Source organism: Ptychodera flava, chromosome 17 (genome assembly GCF_041260155.1).
Source record: "Ptychodera flava strain L36383 chromosome 17, AS_Pfla_20210202, whole genome shotgun sequence".
NCBI classification, from domain to species: domain Eukaryota; kingdom Metazoa; phylum Hemichordata; class Enteropneusta; family Ptychoderidae; genus Ptychodera; species Ptychodera flava.
This window is the reverse complement of record NC_091944.1, coordinates 2,993,302-3,017,556: the sequence shown is the minus strand read 5'-3', so window position 1 is coordinate 3,017,556 and position 24,255 is coordinate 2,993,302. Positions and strand designations below refer to the sequence as shown.

Genomic DNA, 24,255 nt, shown 5'->3' with positions numbered 1-24,255 from the left:
CTGTGTTCGTTTTTCTTTGGTTTTCTTAATATGGCTGCCAATACCATTGAACTACCTGATGTTGAACTAGTCAAATCTCCTGAAATCTGATACACATTATGTTTGCTGGTGCAACCATAAATAAGAAGCTAAGTTTGCCGGACGAAGACTGGCCATATGGTGGGATCCATTAACTTTCTGGGTACAAGTACTGTTTTATGATTAGTCAGAGTACAGGAGGGGTTTCTGGGATAGGATTTTTTCAGATCATTTCATTACATTGAATCTACTATCTTTGGTTGCCTAAAACTCTGTGATGTGAAAAGTTTGTAGTTCAACAAAGTTCTCAGAGAAGTGGACAATGTCAATGATGTTGCAAGCCATACTCTAGAATTTGGAAAATGTGTTCTGATGGTGCTGTTTCTTTGCATGATTCAATTCTCATTCTGAGTACACCTGCTTGAATTGGACAAAATAGATGAAATAAATATTATGAATTGACATTTTCTTCATTAGTGCTCAAGATTGTGTAGATTGTACCTTGAAGTTTGTGTTTGTGTAGAAATAAACTGTGTTTTGCAAGTTCTTGTGTTTTTTTGCCTGTTCTTGAAAAACGATCTTTATTTGACTGTTTGAACTTACAATGTGGACGTTCAATTGCATTCCATGAATTCACCATGGCTATTGTAAAAGTTAGGCTCATATGACTTGATACGACTGAGACAAGAATTTTAAAGAACTCACAATTGTGTCGTATTATTGATTCCACTATAACAACAGAAAACACATTTTGAGGACGTTATGACTTCCTGGAGAAAACAAGCAGCATTTTTGTACAAAACTAAACATCTACACCATAATTGTACAAAGTATAAATTTCTGTATTTCTTGATCTCTTTACAGCAGACATGAAAGGAAAACAAATTTTCATCCAAGCAGGCAGTATTTGAAGCAATATTCATACATTTTGATATATTTAGAAACAGAGTTTCAAAGTTAGCCATTACTAATGTAAAGCATCAACATTTCTCATCAAAATTCATCAAAAAATAATTTTGAAACAAATGAATGTCATTTATTCTATGTTTTAGTGTCTTCCTTGTTCTCTTTGAAAATCAAAATGATACGGTACATAGTTCAAGGCTCTCTTTGATATCTCACTGATAAAAAGGAAATCTTGAACCGCGACTTGATCTCCATGCATTAGAAACATAGGTAGCAACAATTGGTTGTGGGAACAATGGCAAATTCATGATTAAATTCCTGATTTGAGACTTCATCAAAATACACACTCACGAAGTCTTCCCGAAGTCTTACGAATTCCACCATTGAGGATCATGTTTCCTCTAAATTCCTGTTGATCTGATTGACACTCTGATAAAAGATCCTCACAATTTGCATGAAGTGCAATCCAATACATGCATGCAACATCATCAGCTTTTCAGAAACTCGGCATAACCGCACACAGTATGACCACAGCAGCATCACTGGCATTCATGACTTCTCTCAGTAACCCAGAACTGCTTTCTGTCCGCAGAAATTCTCACCATGTGCATTGAATATGTCTCTGAGAACAACTGCAGCATAAATACACAATAGGGACTATATTTACATCAAAAAACTTTATACACTCAGTGTGATGGAGTACCGGCAGTCCTAGTCATCACAAGCATGGTGTTCAAATCCCACATTAGACTTCTAAGTTGATCCATAATTTCCTTCAATTGGTGGTTTTTGGCTTGAATTTTCTGTGAGATACAAAATTTGAATGAAAAGTATGTATAATATGATAGAAGAATAATAAGAAAAATATCAATAAAATGGTGTTTTTAACATTTGAGTAAACTATCAAATGTGAGTGTTATGCATCTACTTTGTGAGCACCATGGTATATCTACACAGAGACTTCAATTTTTTGGAGAGAATGACCATCAAATAGAAGTGGAACATTCTGAATACATGGCAAAGGCAATGCATAACTTGGCTGATGAGATTTGCATTATTACAATTTTCATATATACAGAGTTGATCAAATCTGCTTTAGCAATCTCTTTTAGAAAGAGAAACAAAATAAAAAAATACCGTCATTGACTCAAACTATAGACCTGATGTCCTATCCAATTTTTTGGGAAGATGATAGTATCAAGTTTTGAAAGACAGAGATGCTTGTTGACTCATCAAAATTCTACACAAGCACAGTATTTTGTCTTTTTATTTCGTCTGAGAAGTGTGTTCTCCACTGAAAATATATTCCAGTCCAGATATGAACACCATCTGTCACACTTTGATCTGGGTACGCACTATTCTATTTAAAATTCAAGGGGTGGGTAGCTTTATCAAGAATACTGAATGAGTTAAGTAGATTAAACAGCCTGAAAAAAGGCAAAAATCTAGTTTCTTCAATGTGCAAGACATGAAAATGTAATGAGGTCTTTCAATAAGGGCATGATTAAAAGTATGATTATACCATATAGGAAAAGTTCACGTGTTTCTTCAATTTGAATTTCAAAGAATTCTTTCTCATTTTACGCTTTCTATATTAAAGTGTTGAAACACTTACTTCAAGCATTTCTTTGTGTTCTTCTTTCACAAAGTAAAGTTTGTCAGTGTTTGGCATAATCAGATCCACTTTAGACTCTGCTCCTTCATCCATCCATGGTATCAATTCCTACAGGTCAGACAATATACATATTATTTGAATGCTGACATGTACCATGGTATCAATTCCTACAGGTCAGACAATATACATATTATTTGAATGCTGACATGTACCATGGTATCGATTCCTACAGGTCAGACAATATACATATTATTTGAATGCTGACATATACCATGGTATCAATTCCTACAGGTCAGAAAATATACATATTATTTGAATGCTGACATGTACCATGGTATCAATTCCTACAGGTCAGACAATATACATATTATTTGAATGCTGACATGTACCATGGTATCATTCCTACAGGTCAGACAATATACATATTATTTGAATGCTGACATGTACCATGGTATCAATTCCTACAGGTCAGACAATATACATATTATTTGAATGCTGACATGTACCATGGTATCAATTCCTACAGGTCAGACAATATACATATTATTTGAATGCTGACATGTACCATGGTATCAATTCCTACAGGTCAGACAATATACATATTATTTGAATGCTGACATGTACCATGGTATCAATGCCTACAGGTCAGACAATATACATATTATTTGAATGCTGACATGTACCATGGTATCAATTCCTACAGGTCAGACAATATACATATTATTTGAATGCTGACATGTACCATGGTATCAATTCCTACAGGTCAGACAATATACATATTATTTGAATGCTGACATGTACCATGGTATCAATTCCTACAGGTCAGACAATATACATATTATTTGAATGCTGACATGTACCATGTAACATGTAAGATCATCGTTGTAAAATCACAATCAACCTCACTAGTCAACTGCTTCTTTTGTTTCTTTCGCGTTCCATTTCGTTGATCAAAGCATGGGAATGTGATCAAAGGCCCCGCTAGTGCTACACCGCCTAACTCTGTGAATACTTGTCCTCGATGTATACCGACTAAAGGTATTTGTTGGTCGTAATAGTCGTTGACGAATGAAAACTTGTTAACAACCCAGCCGATTCTTCTATTGTTTTAATGTTCCTCTCAACACTTACGGACAACTTATCGGACGCATACCATACTTCACACCTTCCACTCTTTCACCAGGTTGAAAGTTGCAGTGAGGGCTAATGTGTAGACAATGTATGCTACAGCTGGTAGCTACGCTGAGCGCTAGCGTGTGAACTAAAGGATGGCGGGAATATTTTAAAGCGTAGCGGGGAGAATCAAAGCGTAGCGGGGAGAGGCGAAAGCGTAGCGGGACCGCTACGCTAAAATGGCCTGGGGAGAACACTGTATTATTTGAATGCTGATATGTACCATGGTATCAATTCCTACAGGTCAGACAATATACATATTATTTGAATGCTGACATGTACCATGGTATCAATTCCTACAGGTCAGACAATATACATATTATTTGAATGCTGACATGTACCATGGTATCGATTCCTACAGGTCAGACAATATACATATTATTTGAATGCTGACATATACCATGGTATCAATTCCTACAGGTCAGAAAATATACATATTATTTGAATGCTGACATATACCATGTTATCAATTCCTACAGGTCAGACAATATACATATTATTTGAATGCTGACATGTACCATGGTATCAATTCCTACAGGTCAGACAATATACATATTATTTGAATGCTGACATGTACCATGGTATCGATTCCTACAGGTCAGACAATATACATATTATTTGAATGCTGACATATACCATGGTATCAATTCCTACAGGTCAGAAAATATACATATTATTTGAATGCTGACATATACCATGTTATCAATTCCTACAGGTCAGACAATATACATATTATTTGAATGCTGACATGTACCATGGTTTGAAATGATAGATAAATAGGCGTACTTCTATAATGTGAAAAAATTGGCAGCAATTACAAAAGAAAAAGAATAGTTGGGCACACATACAAATGAATCACAGCTGTTCCATGGCTACAGGGACACTTTTCATTGTTTTTTGTTCTGAAAACAAGCATGTGATAACCTTAGTATTCTTACTCTCCCCAGGTTGTGTTCAAGCAATGAAGCATACCCAGCGACGGTATACCACAAGATTTTGACCAGCTCATGATATATATGCACAAGTGATAGCGAGGGTATATGTGAAGTAAACTGGTTAAAATCAAGTGGCATACCGTCACTGGGTGTGATTTATTGCTATTATATCACAACAGACAGTTTATTGAAATTCAGGCATGGAAAGTCAAAAAAGGAATTTTGCTCAAACTGAGCGCTCGAGTGTGTGCCAGCCGTGGTATAATGTGAATACACCATGGTTCTTTTCACATCTTGGCCAATTAGATGGCTGTAGCTGCTCCATCAATATACTGGTATGATATAATGAAAAACAAAGAATTACAAACACAATGCATTGTGAACAATAATACAATATATTGTTTACAAATGAACTCTAGTCCGAAACTTGAATTAACTCATCAATAAATTATACAATGGGCATACCATACATATTATGGTACTTCAACAGGCAGAGCAATGCACACCCTTACATGATTTTGCCTTGAGAAATGTGAAACTATTTCAAAACAAAAAAACAAAAACACGATTGGAAATACATCAAATTCAAAGTTAGTGGACTGTCAAATGCCTGAGTTTATCTAATCTGTCTAGATTTGGTATATTCTAAAATCTAGATTTTAGAATACACTTGTCTAGATTGCGTATGTTCTAAGATCTCACCTCTGGATTTGAGTTGTCCATACCACTACCAGTACAGTTCTCATTGCATTTCTCGTAAACAAGCCGCAGCTTTTTAAACAGCACTACGAGATTCTTCATATTTTCCTGCAGTTTGGTTTGTCTTTCTTGATGGTTTGTGGTTGCTGGTGGTACTCCATTAGGTAACTGTTGGAATAAAAGAAAACATATTCCTTTATTACCCTGGCTCAAGAACGGCATGAGATAAAATCGCACATGAAAAAAAACAGTGGGAGAATTTCAAAGTCTGTGGGAACCGGACCCAACTTTCCCTGATTTTCTGCATATTGGTTAATTTGCATAACAATACACTCAGTGAGACAGTGTTCGGACGACCTCAGTTTTCAGACATTTTAATGACATGCTGTTCGTTATACTCACTTCGCTCCGTCTTGATAGCGTTTTACAAGTCATGCTACAGCATATTAAGTCAGGTGACGCTGCCGTCCCGTTTTGGATTTTTTTTTTTGGTAAAAGCTATTTCGGGCGCTACAAACTTGGTGAAGTTAGCCACACCGTACAATACGAGGTGTAGAACGCAACACACAGGGACAGCCCGTGTCCGATATCTAGAAGCGCTATACACGTTGAAATATAGTTGCGTCATCCGTGGATTAAACGTAACTAATTATCACGAAATATTTCCATATAGTTTTCTAAACACATGGAAATTGAAAATCGGGGTTCGAAGTTTCAAAATATCAATATTTAGCCCCTTATCACATTCAAAATACGACGTCAGATTACTGCGATAGCAGTCCGATTACACGCACTCAACATGGGGGCAAATATTTGGCAACTTTGACCCCCTAATTTGCCACTTCTGTCGGTGTTAACAGTTTGAGGATAAACACAATAAAGTTTCGAAGGGTATGGTAATAAGATTTCGTTGTGCTCGTCATTTATTAGCCCTGCGTACGATGCTGTGTGTTCCGCTACAGCTAATCGCCCCGCTCACCACATGTGGTGAGCGGGGCGATTAGCTGTAGCGGAACACACAGCATCGTACGCAGGGCTAGTCATTTATGAAACGGCTTTGGGCGAAATTCACTACCCTGTCCGAAAACTGTCACACTGAGTTAAGTTGTAATCGGAGGCGATCGAATCCATACTTTCTAGTGCGGGAGTAACGGAAGTACAGTAGTCCAGAATAGTGCATTTGCGTTTTTTCTTCGCACTACCACTCGTACTGGACACGAATATTCCTTCGAAAGCGCCATTTAAGCCGGCCGCACACGAGAGAAATTAGCTGAGCAAAAATCCTCGCGAGGAAAATTGCTCAGCAAACTTCTCTCCGTGTGCAGTCGATTTTTTGCGCGTTGCATCACTCTTTTGCGCGTTGAGTAAAATATCCAACATGTTTGATATTTTTTTCCTCGCGAGGAAAATTACTCACCGTGTGCGCTCGACTGAGTAATTTTACTCACGACTTTCTACCTACGCGCATGCGTACAAAATGGCTGCCCCTATGGAAAACGATAGTTATATTAATGATGCAGTCATTGAGGATAAATTTGTTGAAATCTGGTCAAGTTATCCCGCCTTATACGACGTTAGATCACCCGATTTTAAGAATAGAGACAAAAAAGAACATGCACTTGTAGCGATAGGGACGAAGCTTGGAAAAATAGGTAAAAATGGGAGATTCGCATATTTGTGTTCTTTCAAGTCAAACATATAACTCCGCTCCGAAGATTGAGAGTTTCTCTCCCCTAAAAATTCCCTCATTTGTTAGTCTCGTCGTGCCACATCTTTTTTAGTACACCTAGAACTTCTCGGTTTCTATCGGGGTGAGATAGTAACTGTCCGACCTTACTCTATGCAACCCCGTTTATATATCAATTCTGTCGAAAATCTGTGTACGGTTGTGTGTAGATTCCCAAGTATGCTCGAGCGATCAGAGTAACCGCGGGCTAAATACACGAAAATCACGATCAATGTGATTTTAACATAATGTAATCCCTTTTCAATATTTAGCAGATATTTAAATTAGATCAATGGATCTTTTTATTGCGTGTTAGTTTTTTGCAAGTTCTTTTTTGCGTACAGAAAGGCCACTGATTTAGTGAGGCATCTTGGGATATGTTTTCAACAAGGGGGACACCCTCATGCGGTGCACCGTTCGTGAGGCCTCACGAACGGTGCACCGCACAACGAGACTTATAAGCTGATTAAACATATGCGAAGACCGTTACAAAATAATTTGAATAATAATAAAGGCACAGCGACATGGTAATTAGCATAACAGGGGCAGGTAAGTATCTTCGGTGGGGAGGTGTCACTTTTTCTTTTTAATTTTATTATGGCGGCGAAGCACTTTGTCACCTGTTACAAAAATGCTAAATGGGGCCTATATCTTATTGTTGTATGGCGCCTTTCATTTCGATACTGTGGCATTCATAGGCAATTATGTGATTTTCAGAAAAAGGGGAACATAAACAGAAAAAGAAATAGGAAAAAACCAATCATGAATTTTAGCATATAATTTTTTTTTATATTTATCTCATAAAGATCAGGATAAAATCTGAATGTTTCGCCTTTTTGATTTTTCAAGTAAGGGTGGGTGGAGAGAAGGAAAAGCATGTTTGCAGGAAGTATATTTTACTTTTATAAATTAGTTATGGCTTCTCTCATTTTAATAAAAAATAATTTTTTAAACAATTGGCCGAAATGTCAATTTGAATCAGAAACCAATTGGTATGTACAATAATTATGGGAAATTTACCCTGAAAATTAATTTCAACTAATTTATCCTCAAGAACTGCATCATTAATATAACTATCGTTTTCCATTGGGGAAGCCATTTTGTATTGTCATGTGATTCCACGCATGCGCGTAGGTAGAAAGTCGTGAGTAAAATTACTGAGTCGAGCGCACACGGTGAGTAATTTTCCTCGCGAGGAAAAAAATATCAAACATGTTGGATATTTTACTCAACGCGCAAAAGAGTGATGCAACGCGCAAAAATCGACCGCACACGGAGAGAAGTTTGCTGAGCAATTTTCCTCGCGAGGATTTTTGCTCAGCTAATTTCTCTCGTGTGCGGCCGGCTTTAGAGCGACGACAACACACTGTACAGCAGCAATGAACACTTGCTGTATCGACTCCAATGATTTGTCAATGAACGCAAAACTTCCTGTTGGTAACCAATCACAAACGCTGTTGAAAAGGGTAACTCTGCAACAGCTTTTTTCTAGCGTAATTATAGCGCTCTCTACGGCGACACAATGAGTGGTTCTGTACTGAAAACCTGTCAAATGTTACCGATGAATTTAGATCGCGTAAAGGTATCACGTCGCGCCATTTGAATTATCGGCGCGACTTTTTTGCCCAATTGATTTTTCTGAATGCGATTTTTCTGATTTTTTAGCGTAAATATCGCGTTATCGCGCCCCAAAGTGATCCCTGTAAAAGAAAACATATTCCTTTAAAATCCTATCAGATTTATTGATGGCCTTGGTGTCTGAGCAGATGGGCATTATATTGCATGACTTGTTACCTTACCAGTATTGTAGTTCTTCCCCTACCCCCAAAGTGTCACTGCCGTTTCTTCATACCCAAAAATAATGGAACAGTCGGTAATTGGTAAACTGGACCTCATGTCAACTTGACCCCATACCCAAGTCAACTGGACCCAAAAATATTTTTGCCAAAGCACCCTGGCTCTAATCAATTTCACTCAAAGGTTTATTTTGGGGCTTACATGTATGGTCTACTACTTGCAATGAAATTCTGGAACATGAGGAATGCAGTCATCGCACAGGCAAACAGTCAGTGGGGTAGGTAGGTCTGACGCACGATACTTCACTCGACAAGGTCTGATCATGGAGGAGGATACCGCAACATTGGCACTATAGGCATTATCGGATAATATTATCAAAGTTATCTAAGTTAGAGTCTAATATTAGACAGGTGAGGAAGTGGCTGATGCCCGACATGCTGTTTTATCGGATAATTTCCGATAAAATCGATAATATCGTCTAACTTCTAAGTTAGAGTCTAATATTAGACAGGTGGGGAAGTAGCTGATGCCCGACATGCTGTTTTATCGGATAGTATCCAATAAAATTGATAATATCGTCTAACTTTTAAGTTAGAGTTTAATATTAGGAAGCGGAAGGGTGGAAAATTCTAAAAACACTGTTTTATCGGATAATGTCGATAAAATTATCCATGTTGGACCACTTTGGTCTCATGTTCCTGGAACTCTCTAACTTAGACATTTTAGACGATATTATCCGATAATAAAGAAAAAGCCTATGTCGCGCCTTCAAGTCATGGAGGTGGAAAGCTGCAAAATTGTAGCTCTACGGTGAGGCGGTCGGTGAGTTTGGGTTTTTGCGACCTCGCTCACCAGTAGAGCTACAATGCCGAAGGCCCTGTAGCATACAAAATAAGCGCGCCACACATGGCGCGGCATTTTCATGTAAAATCCCACATATTTACTGCATTTGGTCGTACCGATTTATCACTACTGAAGACTAAACACTATACTACACTAACCTTGTCGTTTATGGGGTTTGGTATTAGCACAGACACGTCGATCGCGTTCCATAAACATTGAGCGTGTTTCTGGGAGCTGCCATTACCGGAAGTTGGAAATGGCGGCTCCAAGAAATGTTTTTGGAACGCGATCGACGTATTTGAACAAATACCAAACCCCATACACGACAAGGTTAGTGTAGTAAAGTGTCTAATCTTCAGTAGTGATAAATCAGTATGACCAAATGCAGTAAATATATGGGATTTTACATCAAAATGCCGTGCCATGTGCAGCGTGCTTATTTTGTATGCTTCAGGGCCTTCGGCATTGTAGCTCTACTGGTGAGCGAGGTCGCAAAAACCCAAACTCACCGACCGCCTCACCGTAAGCTACAATTTTGCAGCTAGGAGGTGGAAAGAGTTTTCTGTCTTTCTACCTCCATGGAAACTGTTCTTTGATTGCACTGGGTAATCTTTGATTGGTTTTTGCTGATTCAGCGATATTGTTCGCTTGTTTTGTAGACTAGTGTAATCTTCGCTACAGTACTGCACTTAGCTCTGCATAGCAGGGCTGTGTGTTACCCACCACAGCCCTGCCATGCAGAGGTATAGTATACTGCACTTATCTATGACCAACTGACCTGTGTATTTTTCAGTAGGCTAAATATCTCTGTCGTTTTAGCCACGATATCTTGAACGGTTTCCTGGCCAATCCTGCAAAGCGACGCTGTATTCACCTCTCTCGGTGTTGCACCACTACCACCAGCGCCGCCACCACTAGCCGTTTGATGGCCATGAGAAGCCATGAAGACAGTGAGTGGGATTTTAACTCTTTGTGAGAAATTGATGTTCGTCAACCCGTTCTTCTTCTTCGTCGTCGATTTTTGCAGTTTGAAAACTTATTAAAGTATTTAAGACATCAATGCGTTTAGTATAGCTGTCGTTACAGAAACAATAATGATGCTGCTGTCCTCACTGATAACAACAAACTGACTCTAACGTGACAATAACATCGACAATACATCGATATCACGTTGAATTCGAAGAACCCTAAGTACCCGCCATATTGAAACGATATTCTCGTTTAAGAGTCACGTGATTTCCAAAATATTCCTCTAGAAGTGCATGAAATAACGTTTATTTGTCATTGTGACAGAAATAGTCTCTCTAACAAATGAAAAGAGTAGGACAAAGTGTTGCATCTCATGTTGCTGTGCCTTCATATGAACTCATTTTGTAGGATCTGAGAATAACAGGCCTTGCGAGACTTTCTTGACCTTTCACCTGACACTAACGCTACGATTCCAAGCTGTGAGCCATTATATTTTTTACTGCTGGAACTGTGTGACTTGCGCAACGATTGCACATGAGTTCGAGACCTCGTGGAGTCCCTTCAGAAAGGTGACACAATTTTTCTGTCTTTTTACCAAGTTTTAAAGTTTCTTACCCTTTTTACTCTCATTCTTAAGTGAAATATTGCTTGATTCTACCATTCCAGAGGCACTATCAAAATGCATGTTTTGCGTACAGAATTTTTTTACCGAACTTTGGACTGCCATAGCTAATAGCATGCTACCGTGACTTGTACCAGTCGGTAATGATGGTGTATATAAGGATTAGCTGAGCTGAACCAGCCTTTAGCCAGATGATATCTACGTGACAACAGGCCTCGGAGAAGATGGATATCTTTCCCGTTAACATTGGTGAAAGTATGAGTTTAGGTAGTGCTATGTTATGTTTTCATAAATATTTCATCTCATGGAAAATTTCTATGTGACCTAGTATAAATTAGTGCCAAAATGGTTAGTAGAAATACTAATGGTGTATACTATTATTTCATTAACTTTTGAACTTACTAGTGTATTATCATGGTTAAACTTTTTTACTGCCATAGAAATTATACTTACATGAATGCTCTGGCATAATAATTTTGAACTGCTGTTTTGAAAGTTAGTACAGTTTTTTTGTGACTGTAAATTTTTCACACTTATTGGAAGTTGAGAGTGAAATTTATTGTCCCATGTCGTACAGAATTTACAGAAATGTATGACCAAGAGGAAAAATGTGGCTCAAATTTAGGATTGGTAGCATTTTATTTTCTGGGAAGATGAATGGCTGTTGTTGCATCTTTTGTGGCTGCATAACATGAACTGTGTTCAATAATTTTCAGGCAATTTATCAAATTATAACACAGTTTTTAACATTTAACCATCATTTGTTCTTATATCTCTTTATATTCTTCATCACTATATATGCTAGATTTACTAAATGGATACATTTATTCATGATCATCAATTTGTGAAGCATATTGCTGTATAGTGAACATTTTTTGTGTAGACTAATCAAATAATGGTTGAATATCAATGGGGAATATTGCACTATATATAGTTATATATATATATATATATATATATATATATAATATATATATATATATATATATATATATATATATATAATATATATATATATATATATATATATATATATATATATATATATATATATGACCATTACTGGATGCCCTTTCATGATTACTTTGGTATACAAAAAGGGCAGGTTAAATACAATGATATCAAATACTGTCTTCATTTAACTTAATACCTCAACTTAATGACTCAGGTACTTTTGACTCTTCTGTAAGTTTGTCATTTCAAATTTCATCACTATGCATGTGACTCGTGAGATTGACATCTGTAGTTGTACTGTTATACTTTTTGGCAGGAAATTGCAAAATTAATCAAGAACGGAGATGAACAGATAGAATGGATGAGAAATCAAGTAAGTCCTATCCCCAGCGTCGGAGGAGTGGTAGAATCCAGGACACAACACAAACGGCTAAAGCAAGCAGGTCTATGAATGCATCAACCACAAAGAAATCACAAAAAAACACCAAAGAAGGAACTGAAGGAAATTCCAAGAAGTCAGAAACGGCGTCTGAAAGCAAAGGAGTAAGAAAAGCAAGGTTGAAGAAGCAAACGAAAGCTCCTATTGTCAATACAGGAGAGACCAATAGTCCGAGTAAAGTGTTCAATCAGCAAGAACTGCCCTCAAAGGATGACGCAGCAGAAAATGCTGAAGTGCCACCTGATAAGAAAGATATTGTGCCTGCTAGGATGGACACTGGTCTCAACGAAACACCTGAGGTGTCTGAGGTCACAAAGGGTCAGAAAAGGAAAGTGAGCAGGACTAGTGTTGATTCAAGGAATCAGATTTGTGAAGTGGAAGAAAGCTCTGAAATCAAGAAAACGGAAAGCAAACGAGGACGGAAGAGGAAAGTCGATGAGACATTACCAGGAACTGATGAATTGAAAAAACGCTGCAAAAGATCAAAAGGCCAAGGTGGAGAAGAAAAGGCACTGGATAAAGCAGGGGATGGCATGGATATGTTGCCAAGCAAAACAGAGGAAACCCAGGCAACAAGGAAAAGGACTAAGATGCCAAATAGCATGTCTGCAAGTAAACCTGATCATGAAACTGCGACAGGTAGATCCAGAAGAAAAAGGCAGGCAAAAGTGACTGAAACCACTGAAGAAAACAGAAATGAAGTAGAAGGGCGAAAAACAGTTGATAAAAGACAGGATGCAGAGAGAACAGAGGATGAATCAGATGGGGATGATGAGATGAAAGAAAGAAGAAAGAGATGGGTAGAAGAGATTAAAGAATTTGGGTATGCCAAGTGTGATACATGTAAAGTCAGAAGACAAAAGTTGGCCAGCATTGAAAAACACTACAATGAATGCTTAAAAAAAGTGGTAAGTTATTAATTTAACTCTGGGTAAGTTTAGTCTTTTATCATCGCAATACAGCGTTGTTGTCAGCCCATATCCTGCTAGACCTATCGCTGCCTCTTCTGCTGAGTCAGTACAATGCACTATCAAGCCGTAACCTAACATACTTGTACCTACTTGGAATGGTTTCCCTGTTATGGCAGGTTTAGTCAGAAATATATGAACAGTACCTGAGGTATTCATGGGCAAGTTCAATGTTCAAGATTTTGTTAAAATGCTACATATGGAGCATGTCATGCCTTACTGGTTGAAATCAACTCTACCTGATGGGTGACAATGAACTTGGCTGGATAAAGGTTAATCAAATGGTTCCAATTACTGTAGGATAATCCACATAGAGAGTTTCTGCAATTTGTAAAATAGTGTTGGAAGCATGCTGGAAGGGGGACACATTATGAAAGTACTTTCATTGCTGAAATGGGCTTGTTATTTTTAGGAGGAAAAAAAGAAAAATAAAGAACAGATAAAGGGAAAAAACAAAAATGGACCTGAAGATGTAACAAAGGATGGTACAGATGACACTGCAAAAGAAGAGCAGAAGAACGTGGACATAAACACTGCCAAGAAGATATGGGCCGACCAGATTGCTGAGAATGGACGGGCAAAGTGTATGAAATGTTTTATTACCAGGCTGAAAATATCCAGTATGGAAAAACACTACTTGGATTGTGTCACCAAGTCGGTAAGGACAGCAGCATATCTTTGTTGAATATCAACAATGTGGATTATGCAAATTGCATTTTAGTGGAATTGAGAAGAATAAAAAGCTGTACGTGATCAACAATTATACTGTATTATGTTCTCTGTATCATTTCTTCTTGTTTGCTTACTCCTCAGAACTCTTTTTACTTTTTTTGCAACATTGAACACCAGCAATTTATGTTGTACATCCTTTTTCTTCATTTCCTTTTCAGAGGCTCAAACTTTGTAACGTCAGCATTCCTACCGTTATTCTGCTACTTTTAATTTACGTCAAATAAAATTTGATATGACAGCTTTAGATATGAAAATTACCCTGATTTTTTATTTCCCATGTGTGTCTCTTAAACAGCCTGTTAACTTCAACTGCCAGCACTGTCCTAGGGTTTTCCAGACGGCAGCAGGTTACAAGTATCATTTGTTGGTAGAACACAGCGGTATACAGAAGGTATGTACATATTAGTACATCACACATACTGAACTCTGCCCCTTCCTAGCATGGAATACTGACCACACAATGAAAAAACAAGGACTTAGTTTAGCAGCAATTAAAACTTGCATAACAGGGCTCAAAATTAGTGGTAGTCCCAGGTCCATAGACTACCAACTTTTCTTTGGGGCTACCAAAATCCATGAAATGGTAGCCCACACGGAAAACCAAAGCCTGAGACCTGAAATTCAGTCAGTACTTGGTATGCCAGACTATGACTTTGTTATACAAATTACTAAGACGACCGGTCATGTGCAGTGCCATTGTCACCGGACTACCTACTTCAGAAAATGGTAGCCCAAGTGGACTACCAGGGTAAAAAGTTAATTTCGAGCCCTGCATAAGAATCCATATCTAGTGAACACCTACTGATGATATCAGAAGTTGAATTCAGACCATGCATCCACTGATATTTGTTTCAAATAAGTCCCCACAGAATGGAAACACAGGATGATAATGCTTGGCTGTGTATTCATAACCAAACCTGTGTTTCCATTCAACAACATACCGATAGGACACTTAATACATGAAGCTGGTGTCCAAAAGAGTTCTTGATTAACAAAATCCCATATCGACAGCCATTTCATTTTAAATTCGATAAACTCTATCATAACTACTGATAATGGTTTTAAAAATGTGTGTTTTCTGAAATTTCTGGTCATTATTCAGAAAATCAAGTCTGTTGATCGTACACTTGGAATTTCATTGTTTATTGCAGAGTGGAAAGGTTGGAAGTGAGAAAAGTGAGAGCAGTGAGAATGATGACGCCAATGAGAATCTTGTCATAAGGGCTTACCTCAAGAAGAGAGGAAAGATAAAATGTCCAACTGAGGTAAATCATTTCATTATGTCTGAACTGTTTTATCTAGAAAATTGGTTTTGTAAAACTTTAACGAAAGCTTCAAAAAACATCTTATTTGTAGTCATTAAAGGAATATCAAATGTCCTGGTTTTGATGGTAGTGCCAATACTTTTTAAAGGTCAACCAATACAGATTAAATTGCATTCCCAAGACAAACACTGGAATGCAATTAGAGCCATCGTTTAGCTGCTACAGCTTTCTAAATCTGAAACTATGATCAGTAAATCAGTAGAAATTGTTTCTGCAGTTCTTTGCATTTAAGTCACCATTACATCTTCTGGTAACAGGAAGTTACTGTGAGAAGTGTGTGCAGAAACAATGAGGTAGTGGTTAGGATACTGGACTTGCTATCAGAGGATGGCGAGTTCAAGCCCTGGTAGGTCAAGAGCAACGGACTCACTGTCAGTGGATGGAGAGCTGAGCAAGGCACTGTACTCCTCATTGCTCAATTGGGTAGTGGGTCATGGCTATCTCATCCTGTAATTGGGTTCGTCTGTTGGATGAGTAATGAAATAATAAAAGAATGTCGCAATTTTTTCTCAGAAAAGATGATGAGCAAAAATATTTAAAGAAAAATTATTATTTGACAAAGAATGCCAAATATGGAATTCACATACGGTAGCTTTTTCCAAATATCAAATGATATGCATTCAGTGTATTGATATTTGTCCTTTCATTACTTTCTATCCAGGGATGTCACAAAACATTCACAACTATTGGTGGTTATCAATACCACGTTCAAAGATGTGGCACCTCCAAAGTCCAAGAGGTAAGACTGTTTCATTCTTTCACATTCACTGATAAATGAATGATTCTTATTTTGATTTTTTTCCGACACCAGAGAATTGAAACCATCCATCCACAAGGCACCTTATTGTTTTACAAGTATGCTGCAAAATTTTGGCACAAACCAATCGATATTTTTGAAAAATGTTAAGTTTAAATAATGAAACGAAGATGAAAGGTGACAAGTGACATTTCTGATTAATATTTCCAAAGTCTGAACGTCAGCAAGACTGCTTTAAATCTGAAAACCTTGTGTTGCTTGAATGTTTGAGTGCTTCAGGAACTCTACAGCATGTAGAGGGGTTGCAGTCAGAAAAATTGTAACAACTTAGCTCGGTTATTGAACTATTCTGTTTTAAGGGTGGGGATTTGGCCGAGCGGTTTTGACTGTGACGTCTTCGCTAATTGACTGGGTGCCGTACGTTGTGAGTTTGAATTCATTAGAAAATCTACTGAATTTTATACGTATTGCAAACTTGTAAACTGAAACATATGAATTATTCGTATTGTAGAGTTACAAGTGTGAGAAATGTGGCAAGGAATACCATAGCATGGCTGGTTTGAAATATCACATGCAAAGTGTCCACCCTGCAGTAAGTACCAATGCTTGTCTTTCACATTGGCAGATTGTAGTTTACATTTAGCCGGTTTGTTACCATACATTGAACTCTCAGCATTGACACTGATCCGTAACATATCAATTTGTAGGAAAAAAGCAATATCTGTACACATGACAGGAAGAGAAATTAGCTCCTCACAATATGTGTTCGATTCTTGCTGAAATGCAGAAATCTTCATTTTATACTTGTATGTGGTACACATATAAAATTGATATGATGATACCTGTATGAGATCCAATTCATTGTTGCATTCAACAAACATCGGCCAATAATCGTACTTTTACATGTGACCATTGTTCAATATACTTTCTGAAGATTTGATAAGCTTAATTTCATTGTACTGGTGAAAACATCAAAATCTGTAATATTTCACAAGATAGAGAGCTCTAGTTTTACTATGAAGGCATTCTTTTTGCCACAATATACAATGTGTGCATCATGCTAACCAAAGGCTGTACACCTATGTCCATATTCTCAAACATTGTAGCCTCCAACTGCAGAAGAAATAGAGAAAGCTAAAAAGAAAGAGGCTGAGAAAGCAGAGAGATTAGAATCCAATTCATTGATGATATCCCCAGCAGGCAGAGTGCGCAGACAGGCAGCTATCAGGTAAAACAATTATTACAATTTGATGGTAATCTCTTCAATCATCCCGTGGTAGAAATCATACATACATACATACATACATACATACAAACAATAAATCATATCCAAGACAAATTAGTACTTAGTCAGATGCACTGATTAATTTTTATCAGTGGTATACAGATACAAGTGAAGTGTCTGTCTTCCTTTGAGTTCCACTGTGTAATATCATAGCTAGCACAATTGTACCCATAGAATGGAAGTTGCATGGAATTACGGTCCCTCAATCTTTAAGATGAAGTAACTTTTGGAGAGACCTCATATTACTTGTACAATGGATATTTCAGTCCAAGCATGTCAGCTAACTTTTGCTTTTCCTGATTTATCTAATTCAATTAATGTGCAAATTTTTGAAATTTCTGCTGATGAACTTTGTATCAGTACTCTCATTGTGTTAATTAAGTCTACTAACACCATTTGTAAGTCATATTGCCTTGGAGAGGGCACTATGCCTAAAAATAAGTCTTGATAGATGGCTTAGATGTCAAAATGTTGAGCTTCTAAAATTGTTGTACTATCCATTACGAATTAATATTCGTTAGTCCCCATGGACACTGTCGGGGGGGACTTATAGGTTGGTCATGTCCATGGGGACTAACAAGTCCCCATGGATGAAGTCCAGGGGCCTTATAGATTGGGTCATGTCCGTCTGTCCGTCCATCCGTGAGTCCATCCGTTCACGCAGATATTTCAGACATTTGACAAAATGTCACGTGACCTCAGTGACCTTTGATCTCAAATATACATATTTGTCCATAGCTCAGTAACCACAAGTGCTACACCCTTCATATTTGGTATGATGGGAGACCTTATAATGCCACATACTGTACCTCGTTAATTATGTACATATCTAATTCTGAACAAGCCAATAGAGCTGGATGTCTGTATTTTGGTACATAGGGATAACTATAGGATAGAAATTTTTTGTCAAAATGTCAAGTGACCTCGATGACCTTTTACCTAAATATACATTTATGTCAATAAATAAGTAACCACAAGTGCTATGTCCTTTATAATATTTAGTAGGATGGGAGACCTTGTGACAACACACGCTTATACCTCATTAATTATGCACATATCTGATTCTGGGCAAGCGAATAGAGCTAGAGGTCTGATTTTTGGCATATAGGGATTAATTAGCAATACAATTTTTTTCTCAAAATGTCGATGACCTTTGACCTTGATTATACATATATATGCATAACTCAGTAACCACAATTCTATACCCTTCAATTTTGATAGTATATTAGACCTTAAGATGTCACATCTTGCACCTCATTTATTGTGGGCATGTATTTCTTGGCTGGCCAATACAGCTAGAGGTCTGATCTCTTTTCCCAATTCAGCTTGAGCGGAGATACCCCTATTTGCATATTTATATTAGAATTTCGTTCAAATGGAAGTGATGAGGGCGCTGTTCTACTTGACCGTTAGTGTGATTTTTCCTGTTTTTTGGGGGGCAATTTCAGCCCATTTTTTCCCAACAAACGATGTCAGAGACATTTCTATGGTCATATAAAGCAGTCAAGTTTGTGCCTATGAATTTTTATCGACTTCTACGGCTTACTTTTGGTGCTATGTGTGTATTGTCGATCTATGGCTCGCTAAACATAGGCCTACTTTCGGGCTGCCGCAACTACATGCCCAGCTGATTCTTGTGAATATTTTTACATAGTTAGACAGTCTAATCATTATTTAAGCCCCTAACTTAGTTTTATTCTTGTTCATGCCCTGCAAATCACTGCTTTGGCCTCGTAGGTCGTACATCGTCCCGCCATCAGAAGACAAGATGGCCGCTTAGAGTGAGGAACCATGTTGCTCTCCGCTGATGCCTTGCTCACGTTACAAATTGTTTAAGCCCAAAGATTGCAACAATATCACATATTTTACTGTTGTCAATCCAACTTATGTTATATTATATTTGATGCTTGGGTTACTATCTATTTCGCGGTAGTCCTCGTAGGCATTGGCTACCGATATTCCACTGGGTAACCGGAGAAGTCGGGCAGTTGCAAACTCGGCCATCGCCAGCGCCGACCAACTCGGCCAGTGCAGTGGGACTCGGCCAGGAGAAGTCTGCCACTCGCAACAAGCAATATTATTGCATACGCATTCTCTTCACAGTTGAATATGCCAAACAATTTTAACTTTTTACTACCATAGTTTTTTGTTTATTTTGTCGGTTTAATACTACTACGAACATTCAGAAAACAACTCAAAGTCGAAGAGCTCCCACGTCCACCCTGCAAAACATGTACGGTCTGCCTCCGTGTTTCTGCAGATCGCGCGCGTACCGTATTAAAGTTCAGGCAAACATTATGCCATTTCTTCAGTAAAATTCATGGCTTGATGACTCTTAACTAAGTTGCCTCACCATCTCCTATGACTTTTTAACGAACTTCAAGTGTAACTATGACGAAGACTGCAAAACTCGCTAGTAGTAGTACCACGATCGCGATACACCGCCATCTTTAATTTTACCCAATGTGTGTATATCACACGTGCATTGAACTGTGATCTGTGAAGTTTGCAAACATTACGCTCATCTTATGAATGACATTTAGATCGCTTTCGTATATAACTTAAGTGAGACTTCAAAAAAAGAAACACTAATATGGAGCACATATTCTAATTGGGTGCATACTGTACTGGCCGACTTCTCTTGTATTCGGTCATTGTCAACTGTCAGTGTCTGTCTGTTTGGAGTCGATGCAGGATGTGGTGGTCGGACATTCCCACGTCTGATTTTACTATCGTTGTAAGAGTGGATTTGAGTGACCGTGATTTGTCAGTTTTCCTTTTCACTGGTAACGGGTAGTATATCACTGTTCAGTTACCATGTTTCAACTCGTCAATGTTGACTGAAGTCCGATAGCGTAAAGGCAGTGCCATAGCGTTACATACGCTGTACGCGTACACTGGGCTGTACGATCGGCCTTGTACGGTAACAGCGCATACATGGCATCGTGAAATCATGCCGCAAATATATGCGCACTGTCAGAAATTCACGAAACTTGTCACAAGCGTTGTTCAATAGCAAGTGGTTTGACACAACAAGTATTATTTTTGTTCAAGACCTGTATCAGTGTGTTTCGGGTCACAGTCTAAAAATAGCACACAGCTGAGAGGTATAAACCATCATGGCAACGTACAAATTCAGTTGTCAATTATCATTAGTATTTATTTCCATCATACATAGATACGATGAAATTACTCTCAAAAGTGTACATTACCTCATAGCATGTTCAATTTCGCATTAAATAATCATATTTGTGAGCTTTCGAGCCCATTTTCACGACCAAGTCGCTCGAACGACGTGTATTCCGGCATATTGCTTGTTTACATTCAGAACGAGGCTTTGCAGCCTATTGAATTATGCAAATTTCTATACGTCCGCTCAAGCTGAATTTAGAACCATAACTTAGACATGCCTCATGTGTTTCAAATTGGGAACAACGACATAGACCTATGTGCCCATAGATCTCAACATATACACTCCAGTGATACATCTTAATGACCACATTTCCCTACCCCATCAAGACTAATACAAGTGGGGACTATGTCATTGTCAATGACTTATTATTGAAACATTTCTTGTGAAATTCTATATCATCTCTGGTGCTGTAGATTTCTCTTGTCTGGTGCCCATAGTCATTGTACCTCCAATTGTTAACGTGACGGTTTGCATCAAAGTTTACATCATGTAAACTTTCATAGTTTTCTCTGGTTGTACATTCAAAGTAAGGTTTTGCTCTCCTAGGGTGTCTAGAAGAATGTGTTTTGATGACAGATGGTAGTAAGTCTTCAAGGGCTTTGTGCTAAAGACCTTAGGTTCATAATACTTTCAAATTGAAATTTCAGAGCAGTCAACAAAGTTCAACAGCTTGCTGAAACTGGAGTCATGGAAGACGATGATAGGTCAAAGAAGAGAAAGAAAGAGAAAGATCCAGATGCTATGATAGCTGACTGGAGCAAGGTGAGCATTGTATTGCATTGACCAATAGCATTGAACATCCTATACAGTCTGTGTATGTACACTATTTAATGGTATGCTATGTCACTACAGAAATTTTGAATCATTCAAGCTTCTATACTGATGTATTGATAAGAAATATTTGGTCCATGAGGGTTATATTTGGTGTCAGGAAAAACATATTTCACAGTGTTTTGCTAAGATTTCAGAACATATACATGGTCTAGGAATCACAGTACCATCAAATTGTATTGATACACTCCATGGAACTCCAGCAACATGACTGGGGAACCCCAGCAAAATTTATCTTGTTATGACCCTTCATGAAAACACTCAGTAATTTTCCTCACTCTACCTGTCCATTGATAGCATTGCTTAAACCAAAGTAATGAAAAAAACAAATACACCATACCTTTTACCTAGTAACATTGCGGACCCTGCTCAGAGGTAACTCCCTGCAGAGCACTGTTTTGTAGGTAACAAAGGGTAGAAGATCAAAGGAATGAATTCTTAAAACTATGAAATATCAAAAGTTGTCATATTATATTGAGTTTTAGATGTGGAGTGTTTTAGAGTTGAATTCTTTCAGTGCAAAAGTCGATTTTTGTTGAATAAAGCACCAACAATTTTTTTCAGATCAAGACAATTTTTTCAAATTTTTCCCAAGATTTTGGTCAAAAACTGTAGCTATGAGAGTTACGGCCATTTGGTCCAAGACTATGAAAAAAAATTACAGAAAAATTCATAAAAATGGCCAAAATGTTGCCATGATATTTTGAGAGGAAAAATTACAGTGTTCAAGAGTTGAAATGTAACAAGGACATCTCATCTCATTACAGCCATTGTACACCAAACCTGAGAGACCAGTGCCATCAAAAGAATTAATGGCGGAGTGGAGAGAGACGCTGAAGAAGAAAAGCAAAGTGATTTGTCCATACAAGGATTGCAACATGTGTTATAATAATGTGATATCTCTGAGATTTCACTATCAATGCTGCCCTAAGGTGAGACTAAGAATCATCTCATGTCTGCCAAAAGGGGAATTAATCATAATGGTTTAATTGTCCCTTTGTGGATTGCCATCATATTTCTGTAGTATTTTGTCAGGTTCTGAAGTCTGAGATCTGTTAGTTGAAAGCTGCATCAGACAACCAATAAGGAAAATGTGTAATTAATTATTTCTACCTAATGAAATATAACAAATTATAGTATGATAGCTAAATTTACCAGATTCATATGAATAGTTCATTCAGTTGAACTCTCATCAGCTTTGACTGCCAAGTGACCAAATAGTGATCCTTGGACTGTCACTGTGCAATTTGACAATGATATGTACAAACCATTTTTCCATCTGTTGCCAGCTGTTTAACCTCAGTTGTGATTACCTAATTCCCTAGTCTTATCCCCCGTCCCATTTCTACCCCTGGCTACGCTGCTTAAGAGAATAGGGTCAGGTATGGGCTATTGTAAGCATGACTGTCATTGGTCAATAGTATGAGTGCCGTGATTGCGTTGAATTTATTTCGAGCTTTGAACTATCTTTGAATTTAAATTTTGAATGCACATAGAGTCATTTTACCTCTCAAGTTTCCTGGACCAAAAAGCATCCTCTTTCGACATTGAATGAAAAACGAAAAATCATTTATTTTTGAGTCATTGCCGTACATGCCAAAGGTCACCATGGTCACCAGGTCATGTCTGAGAAAAAAAATCATAGACAATAATCGTCATTTCACCACTTAATACCATCAGAGAAGAACAGAGTCTGAGACTTAAAAGTGAAGCCGTGCAAACAACTTCAACGTTCAATGTTTCGTCATATAATTTTCGAGCTTGCCACTGTACAGATGTGCTGATCACATGATCTTGTCAGGTGACTGTGCTCATTAATATTCAGTCAAAATTCTGACCTTACCCTATTTTCGTTAGCAGCACAGCCAGTGGTAGAAATGGGTCAGGGAACTAGACTAGTAATTCCCATGTTTGGGTGTTTATCACATCGGTAAAACAGTAATTGATTTTTAAACTACAAAACAATCTCTGCCTCAGAGTCTTAACCCTTTGAGCGCCAAAGTCAATTTTTGTCACCTTTATAAAATGTATTCCAGTCAATTTTTTAAGATTTTTGCCCAAATTTTGATGAAAAACTGTAGCCTAGGAAATGTGATGTCCGTTTGGTCCAAAATTATCAAGAAAATTACAGAAAAATTCATAAAAACTGGCAAAATGTTTCACTAAAATTTTGGTGGGAAAAATTACAGCACTCAAAGGGTTAATTTTTAACAGTAGTCCTAATTTTCCAAGTAATTGCTGTAAATTGGTGAATAGAGCATAATCTAAATCTTTATCCTGTCACAGAGTGGAGTGGTAGTGGAAAACTTCAAATGTCTGATTTGCGGTAAGGAATATGCAAATGAAGCATCAATGAAATATCATGTACAATCTCTGCATAAGGAGGTAAGTCAGTATCTATCCCAAAGCCCCCTCCTCTTTATCATCAGAATTTGGTCAATGTTACTATGGTCAATATGATTATCAGA

The 24,255-nt window shown here is 37.7% G+C and overlaps 2 protein-coding genes across 2 annotated transcripts in view; one reads left to right on the top strand and one right to left on the bottom strand.

Moving 5' to 3' along the window:
• Positions 1-491: 491 nt before the first annotated feature.
• LOC139115158 (mediator of RNA polymerase II transcription subunit 30-like) lies at positions 492-10,931 on the bottom strand. The gene is made up of 4 exons (XM_070677073.1): positions 10,491-10,931; positions 5,350-5,514; positions 2,540-2,647; positions 492-1,727 (listed from the first exon to the last, which is right to left on the bottom strand). The coding sequence occupies exons 1-4, from the start codon at positions 10,653-10,655 to the stop codon at positions 1,611-1,613; spliced, it is 555 nt and encodes a 184-aa protein (XP_070533174.1). The 5' UTR covers positions 10,656-10,931; the 3' UTR covers positions 492-1,610.
• A 222-nt stretch (positions 10,932-11,153) lies between these two features.
• Positions 11,154-24,255, top strand: part of LOC139115155 (uncharacterized) — a 28,075-nt gene continuing 14,973 nt past the window's right edge. Inside the window, exons 1-11 of the mRNA XM_070677068.1 lie at positions 11,154-11,250; positions 12,574-13,604; positions 14,077-14,322; positions 14,692-14,787; positions 15,548-15,661; positions 16,383-16,460; positions 16,990-17,070; positions 17,585-17,706; positions 21,604-21,718; positions 22,555-22,719; positions 24,074-24,172. Of these exons, the coding sequence (XP_070533169.1) occupies positions 12,615-13,604; positions 14,077-14,322; positions 14,692-14,787; positions 15,548-15,661; positions 16,383-16,460; positions 16,990-17,070; positions 17,585-17,706; positions 21,604-21,718; positions 22,555-22,719; positions 24,074-24,172 (2,106 nt within the window). The 5' untranslated portion in view covers positions 11,154-11,250; positions 12,574-12,614. The remainder of the gene's footprint in view (positions 11,251-12,573; positions 13,605-14,076; positions 14,323-14,691; positions 14,788-15,547; positions 15,662-16,382; positions 16,461-16,989; positions 17,071-17,584; positions 17,707-21,603; positions 21,719-22,554; positions 22,720-24,073; positions 24,173-24,255) is intronic.

What these genes read in the sequence shown, in the direction of transcription:
- LOC139115158 (XM_070677073.1), bottom strand. Translation starts at nt 10,655, where the DNA reads ATGGCTTCTCATGGCCATCAAACGGCTAGTGGTGGCGGCGCTGGTGGT. An exon ending in TGGACAACTCAAATCCAGAG is followed by an intron (nt 2,648 to 5,349) that starts GTGAGATCTTAG and finishes TCTGACCTGTAG; the next exon opens with GAATTGATACCATGGATGGA. An exon ending in AACACAAAGAAATGCTTGAA is followed by an intron (nt 1,728 to 2,539) that starts GTAAGTGTTTCA and finishes TGTATCTCACAG; the next exon opens with AAAATTCAAGCCAAAAACCA.